The 25001-nt window shown below is 47.9% G+C and overlaps 1 protein-coding gene across 1 annotated transcript in view; it reads right to left on the reverse strand.

Annotated features, from left to right (window-relative positions):
- Window positions 1-25001, reverse strand: part of LOC138762489 (autophagy-related protein 9A-like) — a 39512-nt gene that overhangs the window by 1810 nt on the left and 12701 nt on the right. The window contains exons 5-12 of the mRNA XM_069936241.1: window positions 24807-24968; window positions 22555-22696; window positions 19577-20325; window positions 17407-17560; window positions 12662-12841; window positions 11859-12092; window positions 2986-3143; window positions 833-953 (exon numbers count right to left, since the gene is read on the reverse strand). Coding sequence (XP_069792342.1) covers window positions 833-953; window positions 2986-3143; window positions 11859-12092; window positions 12662-12841; window positions 17407-17560; window positions 19577-20325; window positions 22555-22696; window positions 24807-24968 — 1900 coding nt within the window. The remainder of the gene's footprint in view (window positions 1-832; window positions 954-2985; window positions 3144-11858; window positions 12093-12661; window positions 12842-17406; window positions 17561-19576; window positions 20326-22554; window positions 22697-24806; window positions 24969-25001) is intronic.

Below are 25001 nucleotides of genomic sequence, written 5' to 3' on the forward strand. Positions count from 1 at the left end.
TGAGGTCTTCATGAAGGTGTGAGTAAAAAGCAGGCAGGGGCCTGAATTAAAAGGTTGGGGAGAGGGAAGCATGGGCAGGGGGAGGTCTTCAGACCCGGACAAAAGGTATTAAATGGATATGAATGGGACTCAGGAGAGAGGGAAGCGGAGACGTGATTGGGGGAGGGGTGTTGTTTTTGGCTCTGTGAAATCAGAGCTGGGTGAAGAAGACAGAGGGAGAGATGGGGAGCAGGGCTAATGGAAATCGGAATAGTCAACGTTAACATCATCCGGTTGGAGGAGGTTGGGGACAAAGGCTTTTTTTAGACATACAGCATGGGAACAGGTCCTTCCGGCCCATGAGCCTGTGCCACCCAAATACACCCTCAACTCCTGGGTACCTTTTTGAATGGAGGGAGGAAACCAGAGCTCCTAGGGAAAACCCACGCAAACAGTAAAAGAACGTGCAAACTCCTTACAGACAGCACGGGATTCAAACCCGGGTCACTTGCACTGTAATAGCAGGTTGGGAAGTCTAATTTGAAGGCATAGGTTAAGGGTGAGAAGAAATTTTAAAGGGGACCCGAATGGCACCTTCACATAAAGGGTGGTGGATGTGTGTGGACATGGAGACCATGACCACATTTAAAATGCACTTCAGCAGGTTCAAGACTATGGAATGTTTGGAGAATATTGGCAAAACACAGGGAGACAACTGGGTCAGCATGGAAGAGTTGGACCAAATGCCCTATTTCCACGCTATATGGCTCTATGATTGGCCACGAAGGAAGCAGGTTTGGTCCTGCGATGAACAGGCAGGAGATTGATGGACATACAAAGTCCTCGAGCTCACCTCATGCATGTAAAGTGCATGCAGACTCATTTCGGTGGAGGCATACTCAGACAGCAGCGTGCTATGGAATTGCCTCTCCCTGCCGCTGCTCCCAGAGTTCAGCAGTCGCCCCTCCTCACTGCTGGAAACAAGTCACAAGACCAGGGTTAGTCACATTGGGAGCAGGAGTCGACCATCTGGCCCATCACGCCCGTGTCACCAGCCAATGAGATCAGGCTGATCCAGGCTCAGCTCCACCTGTCTGAATATTCCCCAGAACCCCTATTTCCTCTAGCCTTCAATAGCTATCTGCATCTTACATACAGCTAATGAGGCAGTGTCCACTGGTTCCCGGGCAGCAAACTCGATTCACCCCTCCCTGAGAGGAGCAGTTCCTCAACTCCGTCCTAAATCTATTCTCCCGAATCTTGAGGCTCTGTCCTGAGTTCTCGTCTCACCCACTTTCCTTCTTCGACCTCATCTAATCCTCTCATAATTTTATTTCTCCATAAGACCGAGGAGCAGAAATAGGCCATTCACCCCATCGAGTCTTCCTCACCATTTAATCATGAGCTGATCCAGTCTCCCTCTCAGCCACACTGCCCGTCTTTCTCCCCATAACCTTTGATGCCCTGGCTCATCAACAACCTCAATCTCTGCCTTAAATACCCCCAATGACCCGGCCTCCACAACTACCTGTGGCAACAAATTCCACAGATTCACCACCCTCTAGCTGAAGAAATTCCTCCACATCTCTGTTCTATGTGGAAGCCCTTCAATCCTAAAGTTGTGCCCTCTTGTCCTAGACTCTCCTATTGTGGGAAACAACCTTTCTCCATCTACTCTGTCCACGCCTTTCAACATTCAAAATGTTTCAATGAGATCCCCTCATTCTCCTAAATTCCAACGAGCCCAGGCCAAGAGCTGTCAAACGCTCCTCATATAACCCTTTTGTTCCCGGAATCATCCTGTGAACCTCCTCTGAACCCTCTCCAATGTCAGCACATCCTTTCATAAATGAGGAGCCCAAAACTGCTCACAATCTCCACGTGGGGTCTCACCAGGGCCTTATAAACCTCAACATCACATCCCTGCTTTTCTATTCGATGCCCGCTGAAATGAACGCCAGCGTTGCATTGCCTTTTTCAACACCGACTCAACCTGCACATTTACCATCAGGCTCCTGCATGAGGTCTCCCAGGCTCCTTTGCACCTGGGGATTTTGAATGTTCTCCCCATTTAGAAAATAGTCTGCTCATTTATATTTTCTACCAAAGTGCACGACCATTCATTTTCCGACATTAATATACAGCATAAAAAGCAGTGGCCCCAACCCCTATGGACACCACCAGCAACTGGTCGCTGACCAGAATATGATCCCTGATTCCGACTCTCTGCTTCCTGCCAATCAGCCAATGCTCTCCCCACACTCGTACATTTCCTCTTAGACCAGGGACTTTTATCTTGCTCAGTAGCCTTGTGTGCAGAACCTTGTCAAAGGCCTCCTGAAAATCCAAATACACATCACTGCATCTCCTTATCCAGCCGGCTGGTCACTTCCTCAAAGAATTTTTTTTCCGTGGTTTGTCAAGATATTCCCTTAAGGAAACCATGTTGGTCTCTTATAGATTACCCTCATCCTTCCAAACTCCAATGAGTCTAACCCCAGGTTATCTGGTCGCTCCTCAGAAGGTAACCCAAATTTTGGATAACATCCTCTGAAAAACCTCAGTGGGCTCTTGCTGTGCCCTCTCCATAAACACTCTCAGCCTGGGGAAATGGAGGGTGTTCTCTCACCACCATCTTCCCTGCACCTCTCCCCACAGCCTGGCCACAATACCCTCAGGTGAAGCTCCTTCGAGATTGGTGACCACCTCTAGTCCACCCTTCATTGACAACCTCCAACTCAAACTCCCCATCCATCCAGTCACACCCCATCCTGTCCGTCAGACCCAACCAGACATCCCAGCCGTATCCCAACTGTAACCCCCGTCAACACCAGGCTGCCTGTCTCTCTCCCACCTTCACCCCAGCCAAGCCCAACAGCCCACTCATGCCCAATTCCCAACCCCCTCTCTCACACACAAACCTGACCCTCCCCCCCCCCCCCCCCCACCACCCCATCTGGTCCACCCTAATGGACCCTCTCAACCTCGGGCTGGTCAGGTGCCTACCCGTACGCTGCCCTTCTGTTCTCGGGCTGGAAGAGGGAGGCCAGAGTCTGGCTGACCTGGTCGTGAGAGAATGAGCGAAGGGAGGAGGCCACATCGTTGGAGCACTCCCCGTCTTGATTGGGAACCAGTGACGGAAGGCTGGCAATCAGGCTGTGAGGCTGCAATAAAAAGGGCATGGTTAGACAAATCGCCCACCAGGACCCTGCCCTAAGAGCACCCAGACACTGGGACCCTGCCCCTGGGGCACCCAGACCCCATGTCACCCCTGGACCCTACCTTTGGGCACCCACACCCCTGGTGCAACCCCACCCCAGGGTCCTGCCCCCTATCTAGATGGAGGACACCCCAGCTGCCCCACCCATTAGTGCACACCTTGCTGTTGATCCATGTAAATGACCTGGACTTACGCACTCTTCAGCCTGCCTGTACTTGGCCTTGGGCCATTGGCTGTTATTATAGGAAAGATATAAACAAAATAGAGAGAGTGCAGAGAAGGTTCACGAGAATGTTGACAGGATTTCAGGGACTGAGTTACAGGGAAAGGTTGTGCAGACTGGGGCTTTTTTCTCTGGAGCGTAGAAGATTGAGAGGGGACTTGATAGAGGTGTTCAAGATTTTAAAAGGGACAGACAGAGTAAATGTGGATAGGCTTTTTCAATTAAGAAAGGGGGAGATTCAAACTAGAGGACATGGTTTAAGATTGAAGGGGGAAAATTATAAGGGAACATGAGGGGAAATTTCTTTACGCAGAGGGTGGTAGGGATGTGGAATGAGCTTCCGGCAGACGTGGTCGAGGCGGGATCATTGGTTACATTTAAGGAAAGACTGGATCATTACATGGATAGGAGGGGACTAGAGGGGTATGGACCGGGTGCTGGTCAGTGGGACTAGGAGGGTGGGGATTTGCTACGGCATGGACTAGTAGGGCCGAACTGGCCTGTTCTGTGCTGTAAGTGGTTATATGGTTATATGGAATTGGATTAACCCTCCTGGCACCAAGCCATTGGTTCACTGTAAATGATCTGGGCTGGACCCTCCAGCATTATAAAGGACCACGCTTTCCTTTGCTCTTTCTCTCGACTCCTCGTGGCCCATGAGTATCACCTTCTGTATTGGATTGGGGTGAGTCCTGAGGCCAGTTAGTGAGAGCCGTCTCCATACAAGTCAAGGGGTGGGGGCACGTAGCGTTACCTTGATCTGATTGTTTACGGTATGTGGGTTTGTGCCATTCCTAAGTTTTGTTGGATTTTCCCTCATTACCCACCGTCCACATCCATCCCCTTGCCAACTGTGTTTAGGTTAATTTAGCGTTTAGATTCTGTTGTTTCCTTTGCATCTGTTGAGAATAAACTTGTGCTCTGTACCTCGATCTCGGCCTGGTTCTTGTTTTTTTGGAAAATTTTATTTATCATTTCCATCAATATAGACAAAAAGAAAAATTCAATGAATACAATGTTAATCGTTCGATCATGCATATAGTAATACAAAAATCTTTTCTCCAAAACTCCCCTCCCTCCCAAAAGTATAAGAGAAGAAAGAGACACCTTCGACATCCTACTACTACATACATTTACATACATCATAATTATGTTCATTAATTATTATTGTTAATTTCTAATTGAGAGGGGTGGATAAGGGTGGAAGGAAACTTATTCTTAAAATCCATAGATGGTTTCCAAACACTATAAAAATTTTCAACTCGATTTCTTAAAGTGTATGCAATTTTTTCTAAATGTTGCATTTCACTGTGCCCACCTACTTAATAATACTTCATAACCAGCTTTCCATATTATCACTGGACATTTCTTTGCAACCACTATTCCTATATTGAAACATTTTTCTTGGCATTTGTCCAATTTCAGTTGTATATCCTTTTCATAAATATCCCCAAGTAAAAAAATTCTTGGATCCTTTTGTATCTTTACCTTCATAATTTGTCCTAATAATAGACTCAAATCGTTCCAAAACCTTTCCACTTTTTCACAAGACCGCACTGAATGTAAAACAGTCCCTATTTCTTTTGTACATCAGAAACAGTTATTAGAATAATTAGGGTTAAGTCCATTTAATTTTGGTGGAGTATAATTGATGGAGAAATTATATTGAACCGTTTGGCATCTGGCATTAACTGCATTGACACAATTTTGACCATATTTCCTTTTGAATTTTATATTTAAATCTTTCTTCCATCACATTTTTGATGTAAATAAATCTTTTTTCTTTGTGGTTTCTTGTAATTTTATATGCATATTAGTAATAAATTTCTTGACCATAAATGTATCTGTTATTATATCTCCAAATTGACTCTAGTTTGCAAGCCTCAAATCTGTTCCCAATTTCCTTTTTAAATATGATTTTAATTCATAATATGCAAAAATTGTATGGTTATGTATATTGAATTTCTCTTTTATTTGCTCCATTGTTTTAAAAAAAATCCTAGGAAATTATCTTTTATCCTCTGTATACCTTTACTATATACTGTGGACCTTTACTGTGGACCTTTACTGTGGACCTTTACTGTGGACCTTTACTGTGGACCTTTACTGTGGACCTTTACTGTGGACCTTTACTGTGGACCTTTACTGAGGACCTTTACTGTGGACCTTTACTGTGGACCTTTACTGAGGACCTTTACTGAGGACCTTTACTGAGGACCTTTACTGAGGACCTTTACTGAGGACCTTTACTGAGGACCTTTACTGTGGACCTTTACTGTGGACCTTTACTGTGGACCTTTACTGTGGACCTTTACTGTGGACCTTTACTGAGGACCTTTACTGAGGACCTTTACTGTGGACCTTTACTGAGGACCTTTACTGAGGACCTTTACTGAGGACCTTTACTGAGGACCTTTACTGAGGACCTTTACTGAGGACCTTTACTGTACCAATTATCAAAGAAAGAGTTATTCAAAGTAACAGGAAGAAGTTGGCTTTGTTTTAACAACATTTTTGGTCATTGATAATTTTTAATTCCTCTCTCAGTATGGATTCCATTCCATATTTTGAATAAATGTTTTGAAACTAATGTCTCCTTAGTTCCTTTAAACAATTCACTATTTCATTTATACAGAATTTGCTCTGGGATAAATTCACCAATTTTATTCATTTCAATCTGAACCCAAGCTGCTTTTTCACCCCTTTGATAATAGGAGGATAAAAATCTCAATTGAGCTGTTTTAAAATAATTCTTAATATTTGGTAACCTTAGTCCTCCCTGATCAAATTTCCATGTTAATTTTTCCAAACAAACTCTTGATGTCTTGCATTTCCAAATAAACTCTCATATTATTTTATTCAAACTTCAAAAGAATGATTCTGGTACATGAATGGATAATGATTGAAACAAATATTGTAATCTCGGGAAAATATTCGTTTTAATACAATTCACTCATCCTATTATCGTTATTGGCCAATCTTTCCATCTTCTCAAATCCTCTTCCAACTTTTTTAATGATGGCAAATAATTTAACTTAAACAAATTCTTAATATTTCTATAATTTTTATTCCCAAGTATTTAATTGCATCATTTTTCAATTAAAAATTTTAAATCTTTTACACTGAGAATAATCCATATCCACCATGAGCATCACCTCACTTTTATCAACATTAACTTATAACCCGATATTAGTCCATATTCTTTTAATCTCTCATTCAATTTATTTAATGACATTTCTGTTCTAATTAAATATACTATAACATCATCTGCGAATAAATTAATTTTATGATTTTTATCACCTACTTGAAAACTGTTAATTTCTTTATCAGTTCTAATTATCTCTGCTAATGGCTCGATTGATAATGCAAATAAAAAAGGTGATAATGGGCAACCTTGTCTTGAACTCTTTTCTAACAAAAAGAGTTTTGACATTGGTTAATTTGTAATCACTTTTGCTTTTGGCTGATCATATAATGCCTTTATCCAATTCATAGAGGTATTTGAAATCCCAAAAGCATTAAGTGTTTCAAATAAAAAGTCACATTCCAATTGATCAAATGCTTTCTCTGCATCTAACGCGACCGCTGGGATCTTTCTATTTTGTGCTATATTTAGCAAACTTAAAAATTTAACAATATTGTCTGCCACTCTTCTATTCCTAATAAAACCAGTTTGATCTATATTTATGAATTTTGGCAAAAATTCAGCTAACCTGTTAGCTAGTCATTTTGATACAATTTTGTAATCTGTATTCAATAATGATACAGGTTTATATGAAGAAGGTTGTAAACAATCTTTCCCTTTCTTTGGAATCACTGTTATTAATGCTGTTTTAAATGATTCTGGTGATCATGTACCTTTTCATTTGGTTTAATATCTCCATTAGTACAGACATTAATAACTCCTTATACTCTTTATAAAATTCTGGTGGAAAACTATCTTCACCCAGTGTTTTATTATTCTGTAAAGACATTAGGGTCTCATAAACTTCTATTTTAGAAAAACTTTCAGTCAACATTAACTTTTCATCTTTCTTTAGCACTGGTAGTTTAATGTGTCTCAAATAATCTTTCATTTTATTCTTGTCTTTCATAGATTCTGAATGATAAAGTATAGCATAAAATTCCTTAAAATTATCATTTATTTCCTGTTTTAAGTAATCTGACCAGTAGGTTTCTGAGTTGCAGTTATTGTTCTAGAAATTTCTTCTGTTTTTAATGGTTATGCTAGAACCTTATGAGCCCGTTCACCCAAACTCATAGTATTTTTGCCACGATCTCATTAAATCCCTCTCCACTCTATGTCTGTATTGAATTCAACTTTAATTTCTTTGACCTCATCAATTTTCTCCTCTTACCTTTTTGCACTTGAATTTTCATCTCCAATTTCATTATTTCTTTATCTAATTGATCTACCTCTTTCACATAATCTTTCTTTACTTTAGAAGTGTAGGCTATTATTTGATCTCTTAAATATGCCTTCATAGAGTCCCATAGTATAAACTTGTAACTGAATCTTTATTGGTTTCTAGAAAAAAATGTATGTATGTTGCCTCATATATAATCACAAATTCTTTTTTCTTCAATCAAGTTGTATTTAATCTCCATCTATAACCTATCTTTTGCTCTTCTTCCAACAAAATTGAGAAAATTAAAGGTGAATGATTCGATAAAACTTGTGCTTGATATTCCACCCTTTGTACTCTGTCGAAATTGTGTAGAAATTATAAATCTATCTATTCATGAATATGTTTAATATCGAAAAAAGTAAAAGGAATAATCCCTTCCATTTGGATGAATTTTCCTCCAAATATCCACTAGGTTCATATCTTTCATTAAATCTCTTATCATTTTTGCTACTTTATTTTTTGTCACTTTATCTCCTGACCTATCTAATTTAGGATCTAAAGCAAGATTAAAATCCCCCCCCCCCCCAGTATAACTTTCTCCTTAGCATTAGATAAATTCATAAAAACATCTTGCATAAATTCACCATCATCTACATTTGGTGCATTTACATTCATTAGGGTCCATTGTTCTGAATAGATCTGACAATTTACCATAACATATCTTCCAGCTACATCTCTACTAGTGTCCAGAATTTTAACTGGTAGTTTTTTATTTATCAATATTGCTGGACCTCACCTTTGAGTTAAATGATGATGCTACTACAGTCCATACCCAGTCTCTTTTTAATTTTTCACGTTCCTTTTCTGTCAAATGTATTTCTTGTAAAAAACCTATATCTACTTTAATTTTTTTCATATATACTAATTCTTTTTTCTGCTTTATTTGATTTTGTAACCCATTAATATTAATACTAATAAAATTCAATTTATCAGCCATCCAGTCTTCCACATAATCTACTAAAACCATCTCCTCTCCCTTTCGAAACACTAACAATACAATTCATAATATAATTATCATATTTAGGTGCAATTAGTAAAGAAAAACAGGAAAAGATCAACCCCCCCCCCCCCCCACCAAAGGCATACCTTGTTAGTAATACGTCTTTACTTCCCTGATCTATAGAAGTTTAATCAAAACCACACCTGCTCGCATGACTCCACAGAGGCCAGGCACATGCTCTCAATCAACTCCCTCAAAATATTATACTGTCTTTTATTGCCTCCAATCTATTCAATCTCTACCAATTACCAGTTTCAGTTTTTCATAGATCTACCAGGTAAGAACTTTCCTCCCTAACACTCCCTCTCTCTCTCACAAAACACATCTTTTCTACTTTATACCCTCAGCTGAAATCTTTCTGCAACCTCCCTCATTTCAAGCATTACCCAGTTCTTGTCTCTCTTTCTCAGGCAATGAATCTGCAAACACTTTTGCTTCATTGGGTTCCAAAAAAAATCTATTTTTTTCTTCAAGAACAAAAATCTTCAATACTGCCGGTTACCTTAGGACAAAAGCATAACCTTTTTTCCATAACACATTTTTAACAGCATTGAATTTTTTTTTTCAACAAATCAAAACTTATATCAGGGTAAAAGAAGATCTTATTTCCATCGTAAATTAACGGTGATTGCCTCTTGTTCGCTTGTTTCACCACCAGTTCCAGGATCTTTTCCCTCACCTTGTAATGAAGTAACTTGACCAGTATTGGACATGGATTTTGATCTGGCTGCGGTTTTGGTCGTTACGTTCTATGGGCTCTTTCAATCTCGATATCTCGAAATTCAGTTACTCCCCCCAAGTATTTCAGAATCCAACATTGCAAAAATCCCTTCATGTCTTGACCTTCGTTGCCTTAAGTCCAACAATTTTTATATTATTTCTTCTACTGAAATTTTCTAAACTGTCAATTTTCTGAGTTAGTTGATCTTTTGTTGCAGCTGCTTCTGCTTGAATTTTTTTCATTTTTTCTTTAACATTTTGAATTTTAAATTCATTCCCTTTCATTTTTTCTTCCACCACTTCAAATTTTTTATCCATTTGCGACATTTTTCCACCTATTTTATATAACCTTTATTTTCAACTATACTCTCATTACATTTTTTAACGTCCATTGTCAACGGCCGCTGAGATTGCTGAGAAGTATTCATATATTTCATTTCTTCTTCTTTCTGATCACTGGAGCTGGAGGCTTCTTGAGCTGTTTTTAAGATTGCCTCCGCTTTTTCCAGTGGTCTGCCTACACACGACTCCACTCGCCTGGGCAGAGTCACTTCTCCAGTGGAAGGTGGCCATTGTCGGGGGAGACCCTCCACAGCGACGTCCAAGGTCTCCCCAGCTCCAGGCTTCTACCCACGGGCTCCTGCCTTCCAGACAGCTCCAGGATCCTTCTCCAAAGTGGGCCTCTCTTTATCAGCTTCCTTGTCTTGTTCAAATTCTTGAAAGATAGTAATTGTTTTATCCTTCTCAGGTGCCATTCTGAGTTGTTCTGTAGGCCTTCCAACAGCTTTTCTTTCTATTTTCTTTTAATCACTTTAGCCTTTTTAACTCTTTTTTTGAAACTTTTACAGGGAGAAGGGATTCCAAGTCTAGCCCCTCGTCATCACGTGGCACGCCCTCCCCCCCCCCCCACCCCACGATCCTTCATTTATAACAAGGGGGAAGGATGGAGGGGGGAAAAGGAGATCAGAAACCAGAGAAGTCGACATTAATGCTGTCCGGCTGGAGCATGGCCAGACAGAACATCAGTGTTGTTCCTCCAGTTTGCAGGTGGTCTGGGCAGGACAGTACACGAGGCCATAAACAGACACGAGTGTGGTTTACGGGTGATAAGTTACTGTTTACTGCTGGAATTTAATTGTGTCAAGTGTGAGTGTTGCATTTTGGGAAGTTGAACCTCAGCAGGAGTCGCACGGTGAAGGGCAGGGCCCTGGAGAGGGTTGTGGAGGAGAGAGGCCCCGTGGAACTGGTGCAGATCCGGTGAAGGAGGTGTGTGGCACGCTGGCCTGTACAGGCCTCGGGATGAAGAGCAAATGCTGGGACCTTGCAGTGCAGATGTAGGCGTGGGTGAGACCACGCAAGGAGTAGTGTGGGTGCAGGGACGATTACAATAGCCCAGCATTTGGATGGATTTGTGGTTAGATACAAGGTCACGGGCACAATGCAGTCAAATGGGCCTCGCCCAGAATAGCAATGTGACATTTGAGCCTTGAGACATGCCCAGCAGCCCACTCTTTAACCTAGCCCCAAGCACAACCCCCACCCTCAACTCCAGACTGAGTCCCACCCACCCATCCCCATCCATACACCACCCACTCAACTCATACATCCCACCCACCTGTCCTCGGACTGGGTCCCACCCACACCCCTGACCCCACTCTCCATCCAGGAATGGGCCCTACCCACCCGTCTCACACCCACCCACACCCCACAATCCCCACCCAACACCCCACCCGCCTGTCCCAGGACCAGGTCCCACCCTCACCACCCCCAACCATCCCGGATTTGGCCACGAACGCACCCACACCCACCCACCCACCCCCAGACTGGGTCCCACCCACATCCCACCCCCTGTTCCCAGACTGGGCCCTGTCCCCACTCTCCTTCCAGGAATGGGCCCTATCCCACACCTCTCACTCCCACCCATACCCCACAATCTCCACCTGCCTGTCCCCGGTCCAGGTCCCACCCACTCCACCCTTAACCATCCCCAGACTGGGCCATGCCCACACCCCACCCACCTGTCCCCAGACTGGGTTCCAAGCACACCACCCCCCACCCATCCCCATACTGGGCCCCACCCACACCTCGAATCCCCACCCATCTGTCCACAAACTGGGACCCACTACCCACCTGCCCATCCCCCAACTGGGTCCCAGCAATTCTCTTCCTACCCTCCTAACTCTCCCACCCACCCATGTCCCAGACTGGGCCACACCCACACCCTGCCAAAATCCCCCCCATGACCCCAGCCTAGGACTGGCCCCATAGCATCCCCACCAATGGTTGCCCTAGCCGGTAGGCCCTCACCTGTGCCCCGGGTGGCAGCGAGGTGAGGAGGGTGGTGTGTGGGATGAGGTAGCTGCCAACCACGGTGCCTTTGTCCCGGTTCACCCTCTCCTTTAGTTGGCTGATGAAGGCTGTGCTGTGCCGTGGGGGCTGCCACTGGGGGTTGGTGATGGCGAAGTGCATGAGGGACAGCTCTGTCTTCCCGTCCTCTGCCTGTTGGTAAACCGACGCCTCAGTCCGTCCAGCCGGAACCCACTGCAACACAGCAAGACAGAACACAGTCATGGAGTGGTCCGCAATTCCACACTGCCGCTACACCGCCATGGCACACACCATAGCTACATCGTTATGGCACACACCACAGCTACATCGTCGCGGCACACACCACAGCTACACCGTCACGGCACACACCATCACAGTTCACACCTCCACTATATCGCCACAGCACTCACTAAAAGGGCTCACATTGACTACAGCATCCTGGAACAAACCATGATGACACAGTGCCCGCACCCACTGTGCTGGTACAGCCACACAGATCAAGTAACAGATCACGACTGGCCCCTACACGCTGGGTCGGAGCAGACAGGGAGAGGGGCAGCAGATGGTTGGCGGGGGCAGTGGGCATCAAGGGCCAGCCTGGATAAGAGAAGAGCCGGCCTCGAGGGTTTGGGCCGGAGGAGAGAAGGGCCTGCCCCTGTTTGAGGCAGGGTGAGGGGTTCTGGAGTGTTTGGGATCTAGAGGGAAGAGAGAAGAAAGAGACCCATCTGCACCCAAAGGAGGGAGGTAGGGTAACAGCCTGGGTATGGGGCAGGTTTGCTTACCGCCGGGTGTCCATGATGGCGAACATCCATTTGAGCAAAGGAACAGGTGTCTCCCACACCCACCACTTCCACGGTGAAGTTACGGAAGAAGTCGATGATCTCCAGGGACTTGGTCCGTAGACAGAAGATGAGGATGAAGGGGGTGATGATGGGACTCAGCAGCTCCTCCAGAATGAAGACCTGCATGAAGACAACTGTTTGGTTCCAGCCCTGTGCACTAACGCTCCTCCCTTTTCTCGGGGTCCCCAATCTTCTCCCAGCACCAGCCCTCAGAAGTTCTCAGCAGTCTCCTCTCATCCTTCCAAGCGATACCGACCCATCCATTGCACAGCGCCCTCATCCCTCTGCCCACTCATAGGATCTGTCCACTCCGACAGTCGGGCATCTCCACATCACTACCCTGCCTTGCCACCCTCCTCGGGAAACTGTCCCCTCCTGCAGACCATTGGAGTACACCATGCATACCCAAAACCCCAAACCCTGAGACCACTCCCCCCTCCCACTACTCACTGATAGACAAGCTGAGGACAAACTAAAGTGGTGAATGTGGGGTCAATGTTAACATTTAAGAGGAACTTGGACAGGCATATGGATAGGAGGGGTAAGGAGGGCTATGGACTGGGTCCAGGTCAATGGGACTAAGCAGAAAATTGGTTTGGCACAGACTAGAAGGGCCAAAGGGCCCCATTTCTGTCCTGTAATATTCTATGGATCTAGCCCTTTCTACCCAACTGTGGACCAATCTCTCAGGTGCTCTCCATCCTCCTTGTCAAACTCTAATCAAATTGTTAAACCATGAGGAATCTGTCCATAAGATATAGGAGCAGAGGTAGGCCATTCACCCATCAAGTTTCTCCACTATTCCATCATGAGCTGATCCATGTTCTCATCAGCCCCACTCCCTGGCCTTCTCCCTGGAACATTGCAGCACAGAAACAGGGTCCTTCTGGCCTAGTCCCACTGACCTGCACCCCTCCATAGTCCTCCATACCCCTTCCAACCATGTACCTGTCCAAATTTCCCTTAAATGTTAAAATTGAGCCCACATTCACCACTTCAGCTGGCAGCTCATTCCACACCCCCACCACTCTATGTGTGAAGAAGTTCCCCCTCATGTTCCCCCTAAACTTTCCCATTTCACCCTTAACCCATGTCCTCTGGTTTGTATCTCACCCACCCTCAGTGGAAAAAGCTGACCTACATTTACTCTGTCTGTCCCCCTCATAATTTTAAATACTGCGATCAAATCTCCCCTCATTCTTCTACGCTCCAAGGAATAAAGTCTGAACCTGTTTAACCTTTCCCTGTAACTCGGTGCTTGAAGTCCGGGAAACATCTTCGTAAATCTTCTCTGCACTCTTTCTATCTTTCCTGCTGTTCAGTGACCAGAAGTGAACACAAAAATTCTCCAAATTTGGCCTCACCGATGTCTTATACAACTTTACCCTCACATCCCAACTCCTGGACTCAATACTTTGATTTCTGAAGGCCAAGATGCCAAAATCTCTCTACAACCCTGTTCACCTGTGACACCACTTTCAGGGAATTATGTCTCTATATTCCCAGATCCCTCTGTTCTACCGCACTCCTCAGTGCCCGACCATTTACCGTGTACGTCCTTTCTTGGTTGGTCCTTCCAAAATGCAACACCTCACACTTGTCTGCATTAAACTCCATCGGTCATTTTTCAGCCCATTTTTCCAGTTGGTCCAGATCCCTCTGTAACCTTTGAAAACCTTCCTCATTCTCCACAACGTCTCCAATCTTAGTGTCATCCACAAACTTGCTGATCCAATTTCCCACATTATCATCCAGATCATTGATATAGATGACAAACAACAATGGTCCCAGCACCGATCCCTGAGGCACCACTAGTCACAGGCCTCCAGTCTGAGAAGCATCATCCGCCACTACTCTCTAGCTTCTCCTGTCCAGTCATTGTCGAATCCAGTTCACGACTTCATCATGAATACTCAACACCTGAAACTTCATGACTAACCTTTATGTGGGACCTTGTCAAAGTCCATGTAGACAAAAAACATCCACAGCCTTTCCTTCGCTAACTTTCTTAGTAACTTCCTCAGATGGTGGAGGGATGGGAGGATGGGATGTCAGAGTCTCTGAGTTGTTCCAGAGGAGACTGTCCGTACATGCCAGACAAGCAACGAGTGATGTGGCAGCAGAAAACGATGACGGTAACAGTGGGGAGGGTGCTTGGATCTGGTGGGGTGGAACTGTGGGGCCGGTGGGGAGAGTCCATGGTGCTGGGGGGCAGGGGAGGAGGGAGCGAGGAGGTTGTCTGGTAGTAGGAAGAGAAGTTTTGAAGAGAACAGGATTGTATGGAGGGGTGGGGGCTTGGTAAACGAGTCTGTACGGGGACACCAGGTCGGTGGGCAAGGAGTATCCTGGCAGAGGGTCGTGCTTCGTCCTTCAACTAAATATAAAGAGGGATGGAACAGCATTGAAGACGGGATGTGGGGTCACTGGGGCAGAACGTGGTGTCAGAAGGGCAGAGCAAGCCTACACTCCTGGGTACAGGCCTTTTTTCAGCTGATATGAGGGCTGGGAAGCATGCTGGAGAACACAGGAGGTGGGGCAGGAACAAGAGGCAGCTCCTAGGGGAATGAGATTCCATGGGTCAGCGTGAACAATCTTTGCACCATTTTCTGCCCGATCAGATCTGGTGGGGAAGCAGCACTGTGGTAACCTCACGCACCCCACAATGTTTAGAAGATTGAGAGGGGATCTCATAGAGACCTATAAAATTCTGGCAGGACTGGACAGAATGGATGCAGATGGGATGTTTCCAATGGTGGGGGAGTCCAGAACCCGGGGCCATGGTTCGAGGATAATAGGCAAACCATTTAGGACTGAGATGAAGAGAAATTTCTTTACCCAGAGGGTGGTGAATCTGTGGAATTCATTGCCACAGAGGGCAGTGGAGGCAGGTTTATTAAATATATTTAAGAGGGAATTAGATCTATTTCTTCAGTATAAAGGTATTAAAGGTTACGGAGAGAAGGTGGGGACGGGGTACTGAACTTTAAGATCAGCCATGATCTCGTTGAATGGCGGAGCAGGCTCGAAGTGTCGAATGACCTACTCCTGGTCCTATCTTCTATGTTTCTATGTCTGCAGACCTGGACACTACTCTTCACGGACACACCCTGGACATGCCAGCCTCCAGCACCAAACTAACATCCGAGGTCCCACTGATGAAAAGGCCTGATCTGCTCCCCACCCCGACCACTCTGCCCGTGTGTTTTATCCTGTGTTGATGGAGCCAGTTCCCACCCGAGGTTCTCCCCTCACACATCCCACTCCAAAACACCAGCCTATCCAGTCATTCCTCCCTGCTGCGCATCCCAGCCTCTGCAGCCCCTCGAGGCTGTGGACCAGCCAGAATGTCCAGCCTGCTTGGACATGATCCATAACGCTCCCTCCCCTCCCAAGACTTAAACATCATCATCATATCTGCTCCCCCCCCTCCCCCAGCAGCCCGTTCCAAGAACCCATCACTCCATGTATGTAAAATAGTTAAACGTTCCCCTGCTAGTTTCAGCCTTCTGCCCATTGGTATTTGACACTTCCACCCTGGGACAAAGACTGTCGGCCGATCCTATCAATGCCTCTCATTGATTATATCAGCCTCTGACACTCCAGAAGAACAGCCCAAGTTTGCCCATCTCTCCCCACGGCCCATACCCTCTGGACCAGGCAACATCTTGGTGAACCTCTTCTGCATCCTTCCTGTAACCCAGTGACCAGGCCTACGCCCATTGTGGTTGTACCAAATACTGGAACACGACTCCCAGCGATGGTACTCAGCACCCCAACCAACGAAGACACGCATGCCCTCTCCTTCTTCACCACCCGGCCTACTCATGTAACTCCCTGCACTTGGATCCAATGCCCACAGCCACCCATGGATTGCTGCTCACCGGCTGCGCGAGCATGCAGGCCCAAACACGCAGGCCCATGGATGCTCACATACTATGCAGACACAGACCAGATTACACAGACCCATGGATTGCCACGGACTGCGCATGTACAGGCCCAAACTCGCAGGCTCATGGATGCTCACAGACTATGCAGACACAGACCAGATTGCACAGACCCATGGATTGCCACAGACTGCACATGCACAGGCCCAAACATGCAGGCCCATGGATGCTCACAGACTATGCAGACACAGACCAGATTACACAGACCCATGGATTGCCACAGACTGCACATGTACAGGCCCAAACACACAGGCCCATGGATGCTCACAGACTATGCAGACCCGTGGATACCCACGGACTGCACGTGCACAGGTGAGATTACACAGACCCATGGATCGCCACGGACTGCGCATGCGCAGGCCAAATGACACAGGCCCGTGAATACTCATGGACTGAACGTGCACAGGCCAGACTATACAAGCTAGGGGCTACCCTATCACTGCACGTGCACAGGCTGGGTCACGCAGGCCCGTGGATGCCCAAGGACTGTGCGTACACAGACTACGCGAGTATGTGATCAGGCCAGACTGCACAGACCCAAAGCTGCCCAACAACAGTGCAAGCGACGGCAGAGCAGGGACTGCATGCATGTGTGCAGACCAGACCAAGCAGGCGCGCGGCTGCCCGTGGGTTTTCCTAGGCATGCACAGACCGCACCGTGTGAGCGCGCTACCTGCTGGGACTGTTTAATCTACAAATCCCCGAATATGGAAACAACCAACGTGAGCAGCAGTTCCTTACGGCTTTGTACTGGAACAGCTGAGCGAACTGGTCCCTGGTCTCGTAGCGGTGAGCGGCTCCCTGCCAGTGGTCAGGCATGTAATGTATGTGGGACAGGATGACCTTCAGCAGCTGCTCTGGGCAGAACACCACATGCTGGTCTGGGATGAAGCATCTGTGGGATTAAGGCCAGACGGTAAATGCCGCCGAGACCAACCCTGCCACTGCCCTCCGCTTCATCTACAATCCCTCCCCTCCTCACTCCCACTGCCCTCCGCTTCTATACCCCCTCCCCTCCTCACTCCCACTGTCCTCCGCTTCCTTTATACCCCCTCCCCGCCTACTCCCCCTCCCCTCCTCATTCCCACTTCATCTACACCCCCTTCCCTCTTCACTCCCACTGCCCTCCGCTTCATCTACACCCCCTCCCTCCTCACTCCCATTGCCTTCCGGTTCCTCTATACCCTCTCCCCTCCTCACTCCCACTGCCCTCCGCTTCCTTTATACCCCTTCCCCTCCTAATCCCACTGACCTCTGCTTCCTCTATCCCCTTCTCCTCCTATTCCCACTACCCTCTGCTTCCTCGCTACCCCTCCCTTCCTCACTCCCCTCCGCTTCCTCGATCCGCCACCCCTCCTACTCCCACTCCCCTCTGCTTCCTCTATCCCCCAAATCCCACTGCCCTCCTCTTCCTCGATAACCATCCCCTCCTCACTCCCACTGCCCTCCGCATCCTCTATACCCCCTCCTACTCCTACTACCTTCCACTTCGATACCCCTTCCCTTCTACTCACCTCCACTATCTCTATCACCCTCCCCTCCTACTCCCACTGCCCTCCGTTCCTCAATACCCCCTCCCCTCCTACTCTGCTTCCTCTATCCCCTCCCCTCCACTTTCTTGATCCCCCTCCCCGTCTACTCCCAACCTCCGCCCCTTCCATTCCTCCACATGGAACTCCCTTCGCCCCTTCCCCTACCTCCACTCCCTCCATGAGGAAATCCCCCTACCTCCACTCCCTCCATGAGGAAATCCCTCTACTTCTTCCCAACCTCCGCCCTTCCACATGGAACTCCCTCCACTCCTTCCAAACCTCTGCCGCTCCATCCCACCATGTGGAACTCCCTCCATTTCTCAACCACCACCCCTACATCCCTCCATGTAGAATTCCTTCCACTCCCTCCCAACCTCCACACCTTCATCCCTCCGTGTGGAACTCCCTCCACCCTCCATCCCTCCTTGTGGAAATCCCTCCTTCCCAACCTCCGCCCCTCCAAGTGGAACTCTCTTCACTCTTTCCCAACCTCTATCCCCTTCTATCCCTCCATGTGGAACTCCCTCCTCTCCTTCCCAACATCCACCCCTTCCATCCCTCCATGGCATTCCCTCCACCCTTCATCCCTCCATGTGGAAATCCCTCCATTCCTTCCCAACCTCCACCCCTTCCATCCCTCCATGTGGCACTCCCTCCACCCTTCATCCCTCCATGTGGAAATCCCTCCACTCCTTCCCAACCTCCACCCCTCCATGTGGAACTCACTCCATCCCCTTCATCCCTCCACATGGAACTCCTTCCACACCTTCCAAAACTCTGCCCTTTCATCCCTCCACATGGAACTCCCTTCTCTCCTTTTCAACGTCCGCCCCTCCATCCCTCCACATGGAACTCCCTCCACTCCTTTCCAACCTCCACGTGGAACTCCCTCCACCCCTTTCCATCCCTCCATGTGGAACTCCCTCCTCTCTTTCCCAACCTCCACCCCTTCATCCCTCCTTGTGGAACTCCCTCCACCTCCTTCCATCCCTCCATTCCTCCACATGAAAATCCCTCCACTCCTTCCCAACCTCCATTCCCTCCATTCCTTCGCAACCTCCACATAGAACTCCATCCACCCCCTCCATGTGGAAATTCCTCCACTCCTTCCCAACCTCCGCCCCTCCATCCCTCCACGTGGAACTCCCACCACACCCTCTATCCCTCCGTGTGGAATTCCCTCTGCCCCTTCCATCCCTCCGTGTGGAACTCCCTCCACCCCTTCATCCCTCCACATGGAACTCCTTTCACTCCTTCCCAACTTCCGCATAGAACGCCCTCCACCCCCTTCATCCCTTTGCATAGAACTCCCTCCACCCCCTGCATCTCTCCGTGTGGAACTCCCACTGCCCCTCCCCTCCCCCCTTGCCCCCCCTCACCGGCAGACAGTGATACAGAGGCCAAGGAGGGTGATGGTGGTGAGGATGTGTTCCACCGCCAGCACATCTTCATCATAGACGGTGAGGGCGATGAGAACAGCTAGGATGGAGCCAGCAAAGAAGGCCAGGTTCTTGGCCAGGACGGTGAGCAGGGGGGACAAGAAACAGTTCATGTACTTGGAAGCAGCTTTGTAGCCCTTGCTGAGCCGTGACTGCAGCTCGTGGTCCAGCTCGTTGAAGTGTCGGAGGTAGCAGCGGCCATACAGTGACCAGCAGCGAGCCCCCAGGCTGCCCGGCTCCCGCTTGATCACCTCGGTGTAGCTGAAGAAGGCGTAGAGGATCTGCCAGACCAGGATGATGGGGCAGAGCAGGAGGTTGGTGATCCCGATCCACAGGATGCGGCTGCTGAGTCTCTGGGCCAGGTCCAGGCGCCCGGCTGCCCTCTTGTACTCCGGCTTCAGGCTCCACTCGTTCTGGAAGAGGGAACCAGGCCCCCACAGGAAGATCAGCTCAAAGTTGTACTTCAGGCCTCGGCTGTAGAAGACCAGGTCACCCAGAATGGGCAGCTGGAAGCGGATCGGCAGCAGGGACTTGTTCACCATGGCCACCATGTAGTTCTTAAAGCGCAGGATGCGGTGGTAGATGTCGAGCTCGCTCAGTTCCCGCTTGTGGATGCACATCAAGTGGTCCCGCTGCACTTGGATGATGCGGGCCTGCACCTCCTGCCAGCTGCAGTAAGGCAGGTGGGCCTGCAACACAGGCAAGGTCAGGCCGGGATCCAGACATCCTGTCCCCTTCGCTCCCTCCACCCCCCAGCCACCCATGGCTCCCTCCGCCCAGTCTTCTCCCCACTTCCTTTCTCCACCCAGTCTTCTCCTACTCCCTCCTCCCCATCCACCCCCCACAACACCCGCCACCCCCTCCACCTACCCACTCTCCACTCACCACCCACTCCCCTCCCCCACCCACTCTTCTCCCACTCCCTCCATCCCCACTGCCCCCTCCACCTACCCACTCTCCACCCACCACCCACTCTCCTCCCCACCCACCCACACTCCTCCCACTCCCTCCATCCCCCCTCTCCACCTACCCACTCTCCACGTACCACCCACTCCTCTCCCCACCTCCTCCCTTCACCCACCCACTCTCCTCCCACTTCCACTCCCTGATAATAACCATATAACCACTTACAGCACAGAACAGGCCAGTTCGGCCCTACTAGTCCATGCCGTAGCAAATCCCCACCCTCCTAGTCCCACTGACCAGCACCCGGTCCATACCCCTCTAGTCCTCTCCTCTCCATGTAACGATCCAGTCTTTCCTTAAATGTATCCAATGATCCCGCCTCGACCACATCTGTCGGAAGCTCATTCCACATCCCCACCACCCTCTGCGTAAAGAAATTTCCCCTCATGTTCCCCTTATAATTTTCCCCCTTCAATCTTAAACCATGCCCTCTAGTTTGAATCTCCCCCACTCTTAACTGAAAAAGCCTATCCACATTTACTCTGTCTGTCCCTTTTAAAATCTTAAACACCTCGATCAAGTCCCCTCTCAATCTTCTACGCTCCAGAGAAAAAAGCCCCAGTCTGCACAACCTTTCCCTGTAACTCAGACCCTGAAATCCTGTCAACATTCTCGTGAACCTTCTCTGCACTCTCTCTATTTTGTTTATATCTTTCCTATAATTTGGTGACCAAAACTGTACACAGTACTCCAAATTTGGCCTCACCAATGCCTTGTACAATTTCATCATATCCTCCCTACTCTTGAATTCAATACTCCGATTGATGAAGGCCAACATTCCAAATGCCTTCTTCACCACACCATCTACCTGAGTATCAGCCTTGAGGGAACTATTTACCACAACTCCTAAATCCCTTTGTTGCTCTGCACATCTCAATCGCCTCCCATTTAATGCACATGACCTATTTAGATTTGCCTTTCCAAAATGTAGCCCACACCTCCAGCCTTCCTAAATCACCTTTTAATCTACGGTAATCTACCTCACTATCCGCAACACCACCAATCTTTGTGTCATCCACTGAGCTTCAGTGAGGCCAGAACTAGAAGGCACTGGCCTCCAATTGGACAAACAATTTTCTACCACTACTCTCTGACACCTCCCATCCAACCATTGCTGAATCCATTTCACTACCTCCTTATTTATACCTAATGCCTCCACCTTTTTTCCTAACCTCTTGTGGGGAATTTTGTCAAAAGCTTTACTAAAGTCTAAATAGACAACATCCACAGCTTTCCCTTCATCAACCTTTTTTGTAACCCCCTCGAAGAACTCAATCAGGTTTGTCAAGCATGATCTACCCCTGACAAAACCACGCTGATTACTCCCTAGCAATCCCTGTACCTCCAAAAATTTGTAAATAGCATCCCTCAGAACACTTTCCATCAACTTGCCTACCACAGACTTCAGACCTACAGGCCTATAATTCCCAGGTTTGCATTTGGACCCTTTCTTAAACAGAGGAACCACATGCGCCACCCTCCAATCCTTTGGCCAGTGACATCCTAAATATCTCTGTTAATGGCCCCACTAACTGTCCACTAGCCTCCCTGAGTGTCCTAGGGAATATTTTGTCCGGTCCAGGAGATTTATCCACCTTTATCTTTTTTAACACAGCCATCACTACCTTCTCGGTTATCCTTATATGCTTCATGACCTCCCCACTATTTTTCTTTACTTCAACTGGTTCAACATTTTTTTCCCTAGTGAATACCGAGGCAAAGAAATCATTCAAAATTTCCCCCATTTCCTCTGACTTCTCACTCAGCCTACCTTCGCTATCTACAAGGGGTCCAATTTTATCCCTCACTAATCTTTTACTTTTAATGATGAGATGGTCGCCCTCCAATGTCACCATCGTATCTCTAACCCTGCACAAGACAAGGTCCAGCAACAGGCTCTGCTGCTCCCCTGACCTCGGAGGGCATATAGGCCGCTGTGGGCGAGCACCTACCATGGGGATCTTCAGGGCGTTCCTGTAGAAGGCCCGTATCTCCCAGTAGCAGCAGATGTTGTAGATGAACTTGACCAGTCGATGGAGCCAGAAGACTCCTGCTATCAGTAGGATGACAACCATCAGCATGTTCTGCCGGATCCTGGGGAAAAAATGGAGAGGTTAAAATGGATGAAGGTCACACGGCCTCTCAACCCATGGCTAACAAGGGAAAATTGCACATGCAGAAGGAATAGTGCGGGGATGGGCTTCAGGCTCCACGACCACTGGGCCCATTGATTTCAGATTTACTGTCAGAGTACATATGTGAAATTACATACAGCCCTGAGATTCATTTCCCTGCAGGCCAGGCAAAATGACCACATATAAGCAGTGCAAAAAAATTCTGTATACAACGTACACAGGTAAACAAATATAAACAAACTAACTGTGCAAAACAGAGATACAATAAAGTGCACAAGTAAGAGACCTTAACTGAGTCCCTGATTGAGTTTGTGGTTGAGGAAACTGATGGTGGAGGGGGAGCAGCTGTTCCTGAACCTGGTGGGTGCGAGTCTGGTGGCTCCAATTCCCTCTTTCCTGATGGCAGCAGCGAGAACAGAGCATGTGCTGGGTGGGGTGGGTCCTTGATGATCGCTGCTGCTGCTCTCCGACGGCAGCGTTCCCTGTAGATATTCTCGATGGTGGGGAGGATTTTGCCTGTGATGTCCTGGGCTGTGTCCACTACCTTTTGGAGGGCTTTATGCTCAGGGATACTGCATCAGGGTGATGCAGCCGGTCAGATGGGGAAGTTGGAGCCCGTAAGTGCAGAGTGGGTTGTAACTTAACTACAGTCAGACCAACATCCGTTGGGGAAAATGTTTCAGAGGAAGGGGTCTTAGAAGATGTTCAGATGCAGAGCTGCAGTCATTTTGAGGAGAAGTGGTTGGCAAGTCCAGAACAAGCAAACATCAAGAGAATTCATACGAGTTAAACTGGAAAGATGCAGACGCTGGGATTCCCCAACCCTAAACCCATCTCCCCATCACTTCTCAGCTTTTCTTTCTTCTACCCTCCCACCTATTCCCTCTCCCTGTTAGCTTGTGGTCCACTCCCTGCCCCTCTCCTCTCCCCCCACCTACTTATTCAGATGCCTGCCTGATTTTTGCTCATACCATTCCAGACAGTGATGCAACCAGCCAGAATGGTCTCCACAGGACACCTGTAGAAGTTTATGAGAGTCTTCGGTGACGTACCGAATCTCCTCAAATGTCTCATGAAGTCAAGCCGCTGGCGAGCCTTCTTCGTGCTTGCATCAACATGGAGGCTCCAGGACAGATCTTTGGAGATGTTGACACCCAGGAATGTGAAGATTTTGTCCCTCTCCACTACTGAGGCCTCTTTAACTATCCTTTTATACTTTTTTGCCTCACTTTGCATTGTGGTAATTTACTCAAAAACTTCACAAAGATTAGCATATACAGAGCCATTGTCATACCCATGCTCCTGTTCGGCTCTGAATCATGGGTCCTCTACCGGCATCACCTACGGCCTCTAGAACGCTTCCACCAGCGTTGTCTCCGCTCCATCCTCAACATTCATTGGAGCGACTTCATCTCCAACATCGAAGTACTCGAGATGGCAGAGGCCGACAGCATCAAATCCACGCTGCTGAAGATCAAACTGCGCTGGGTAGGTCACGTCTCCAGAATGGAGGACCATCGCTTTCCCAAGATCGTGTTATATGCCGAGCTCTCCACTGGCCACCGAGACAGAGGTGCACCAAAGAAAAGGTACAAGGACTGCCTAAAGAAATCTCTTGGTGCCTGCCACATCGACCACCGCCAGTGGGCTGATATCGCCTCAAACCGTGCATCTTGGCGCCTCACAGTTCGGCGGGCAGCAACCTCCTTTGAAGAAGACCGCAGAGCCCACCTCACTGACAAAAGACAAAGGAGGAAAAACCCAACACCCAGCCCCAACCCACCAATTTTCCCTTGCAACCGCTCCAACCTTGTCTGCCTGTCCCGCATCGGACTTGTCAGCCACAAACGAGCCTGCAGCTGACGTGGACATTACCGCTCCATAAATCTTCGTCCACGAAGCCAAGCCAAAGAGAAAGAAAGAAAGTTGCCGTATTATGTACTGCATGGCTGCAGTAAGTAGGAATCTGTACATGGATACAACAACAACCACTCAGCATGGACTATTCCTCAATTCCTTCACCAGGGACACCACTGCCTCCTGCTGGAAACGTGCGGCACTGGCCTTACCTTGTGTTGCAGGTTTGTGGGGACAGGAAGGCATCGGGCAGAGTGACCTTAACCACCTGGTCTCCATGTTGTGTAGTGTTTAACAGTTTGTTGGCAAACAGAATGTCATAATCCACACAGTTGATGAGGAACGTTGTAAAGGTGACGACAAACACAAACTGCCTGCAAAACAAGAGAGAAAGGTGAGCTCCCTCA

This window comes from Narcine bancroftii, chromosome 4, assembly GCF_036971445.1.
Source record: "Narcine bancroftii isolate sNarBan1 chromosome 4, sNarBan1.hap1, whole genome shotgun sequence".
NCBI classification, from domain to species: domain Eukaryota; kingdom Metazoa; phylum Chordata; class Chondrichthyes; order Torpediniformes; family Narcinidae; genus Narcine; species Narcine bancroftii.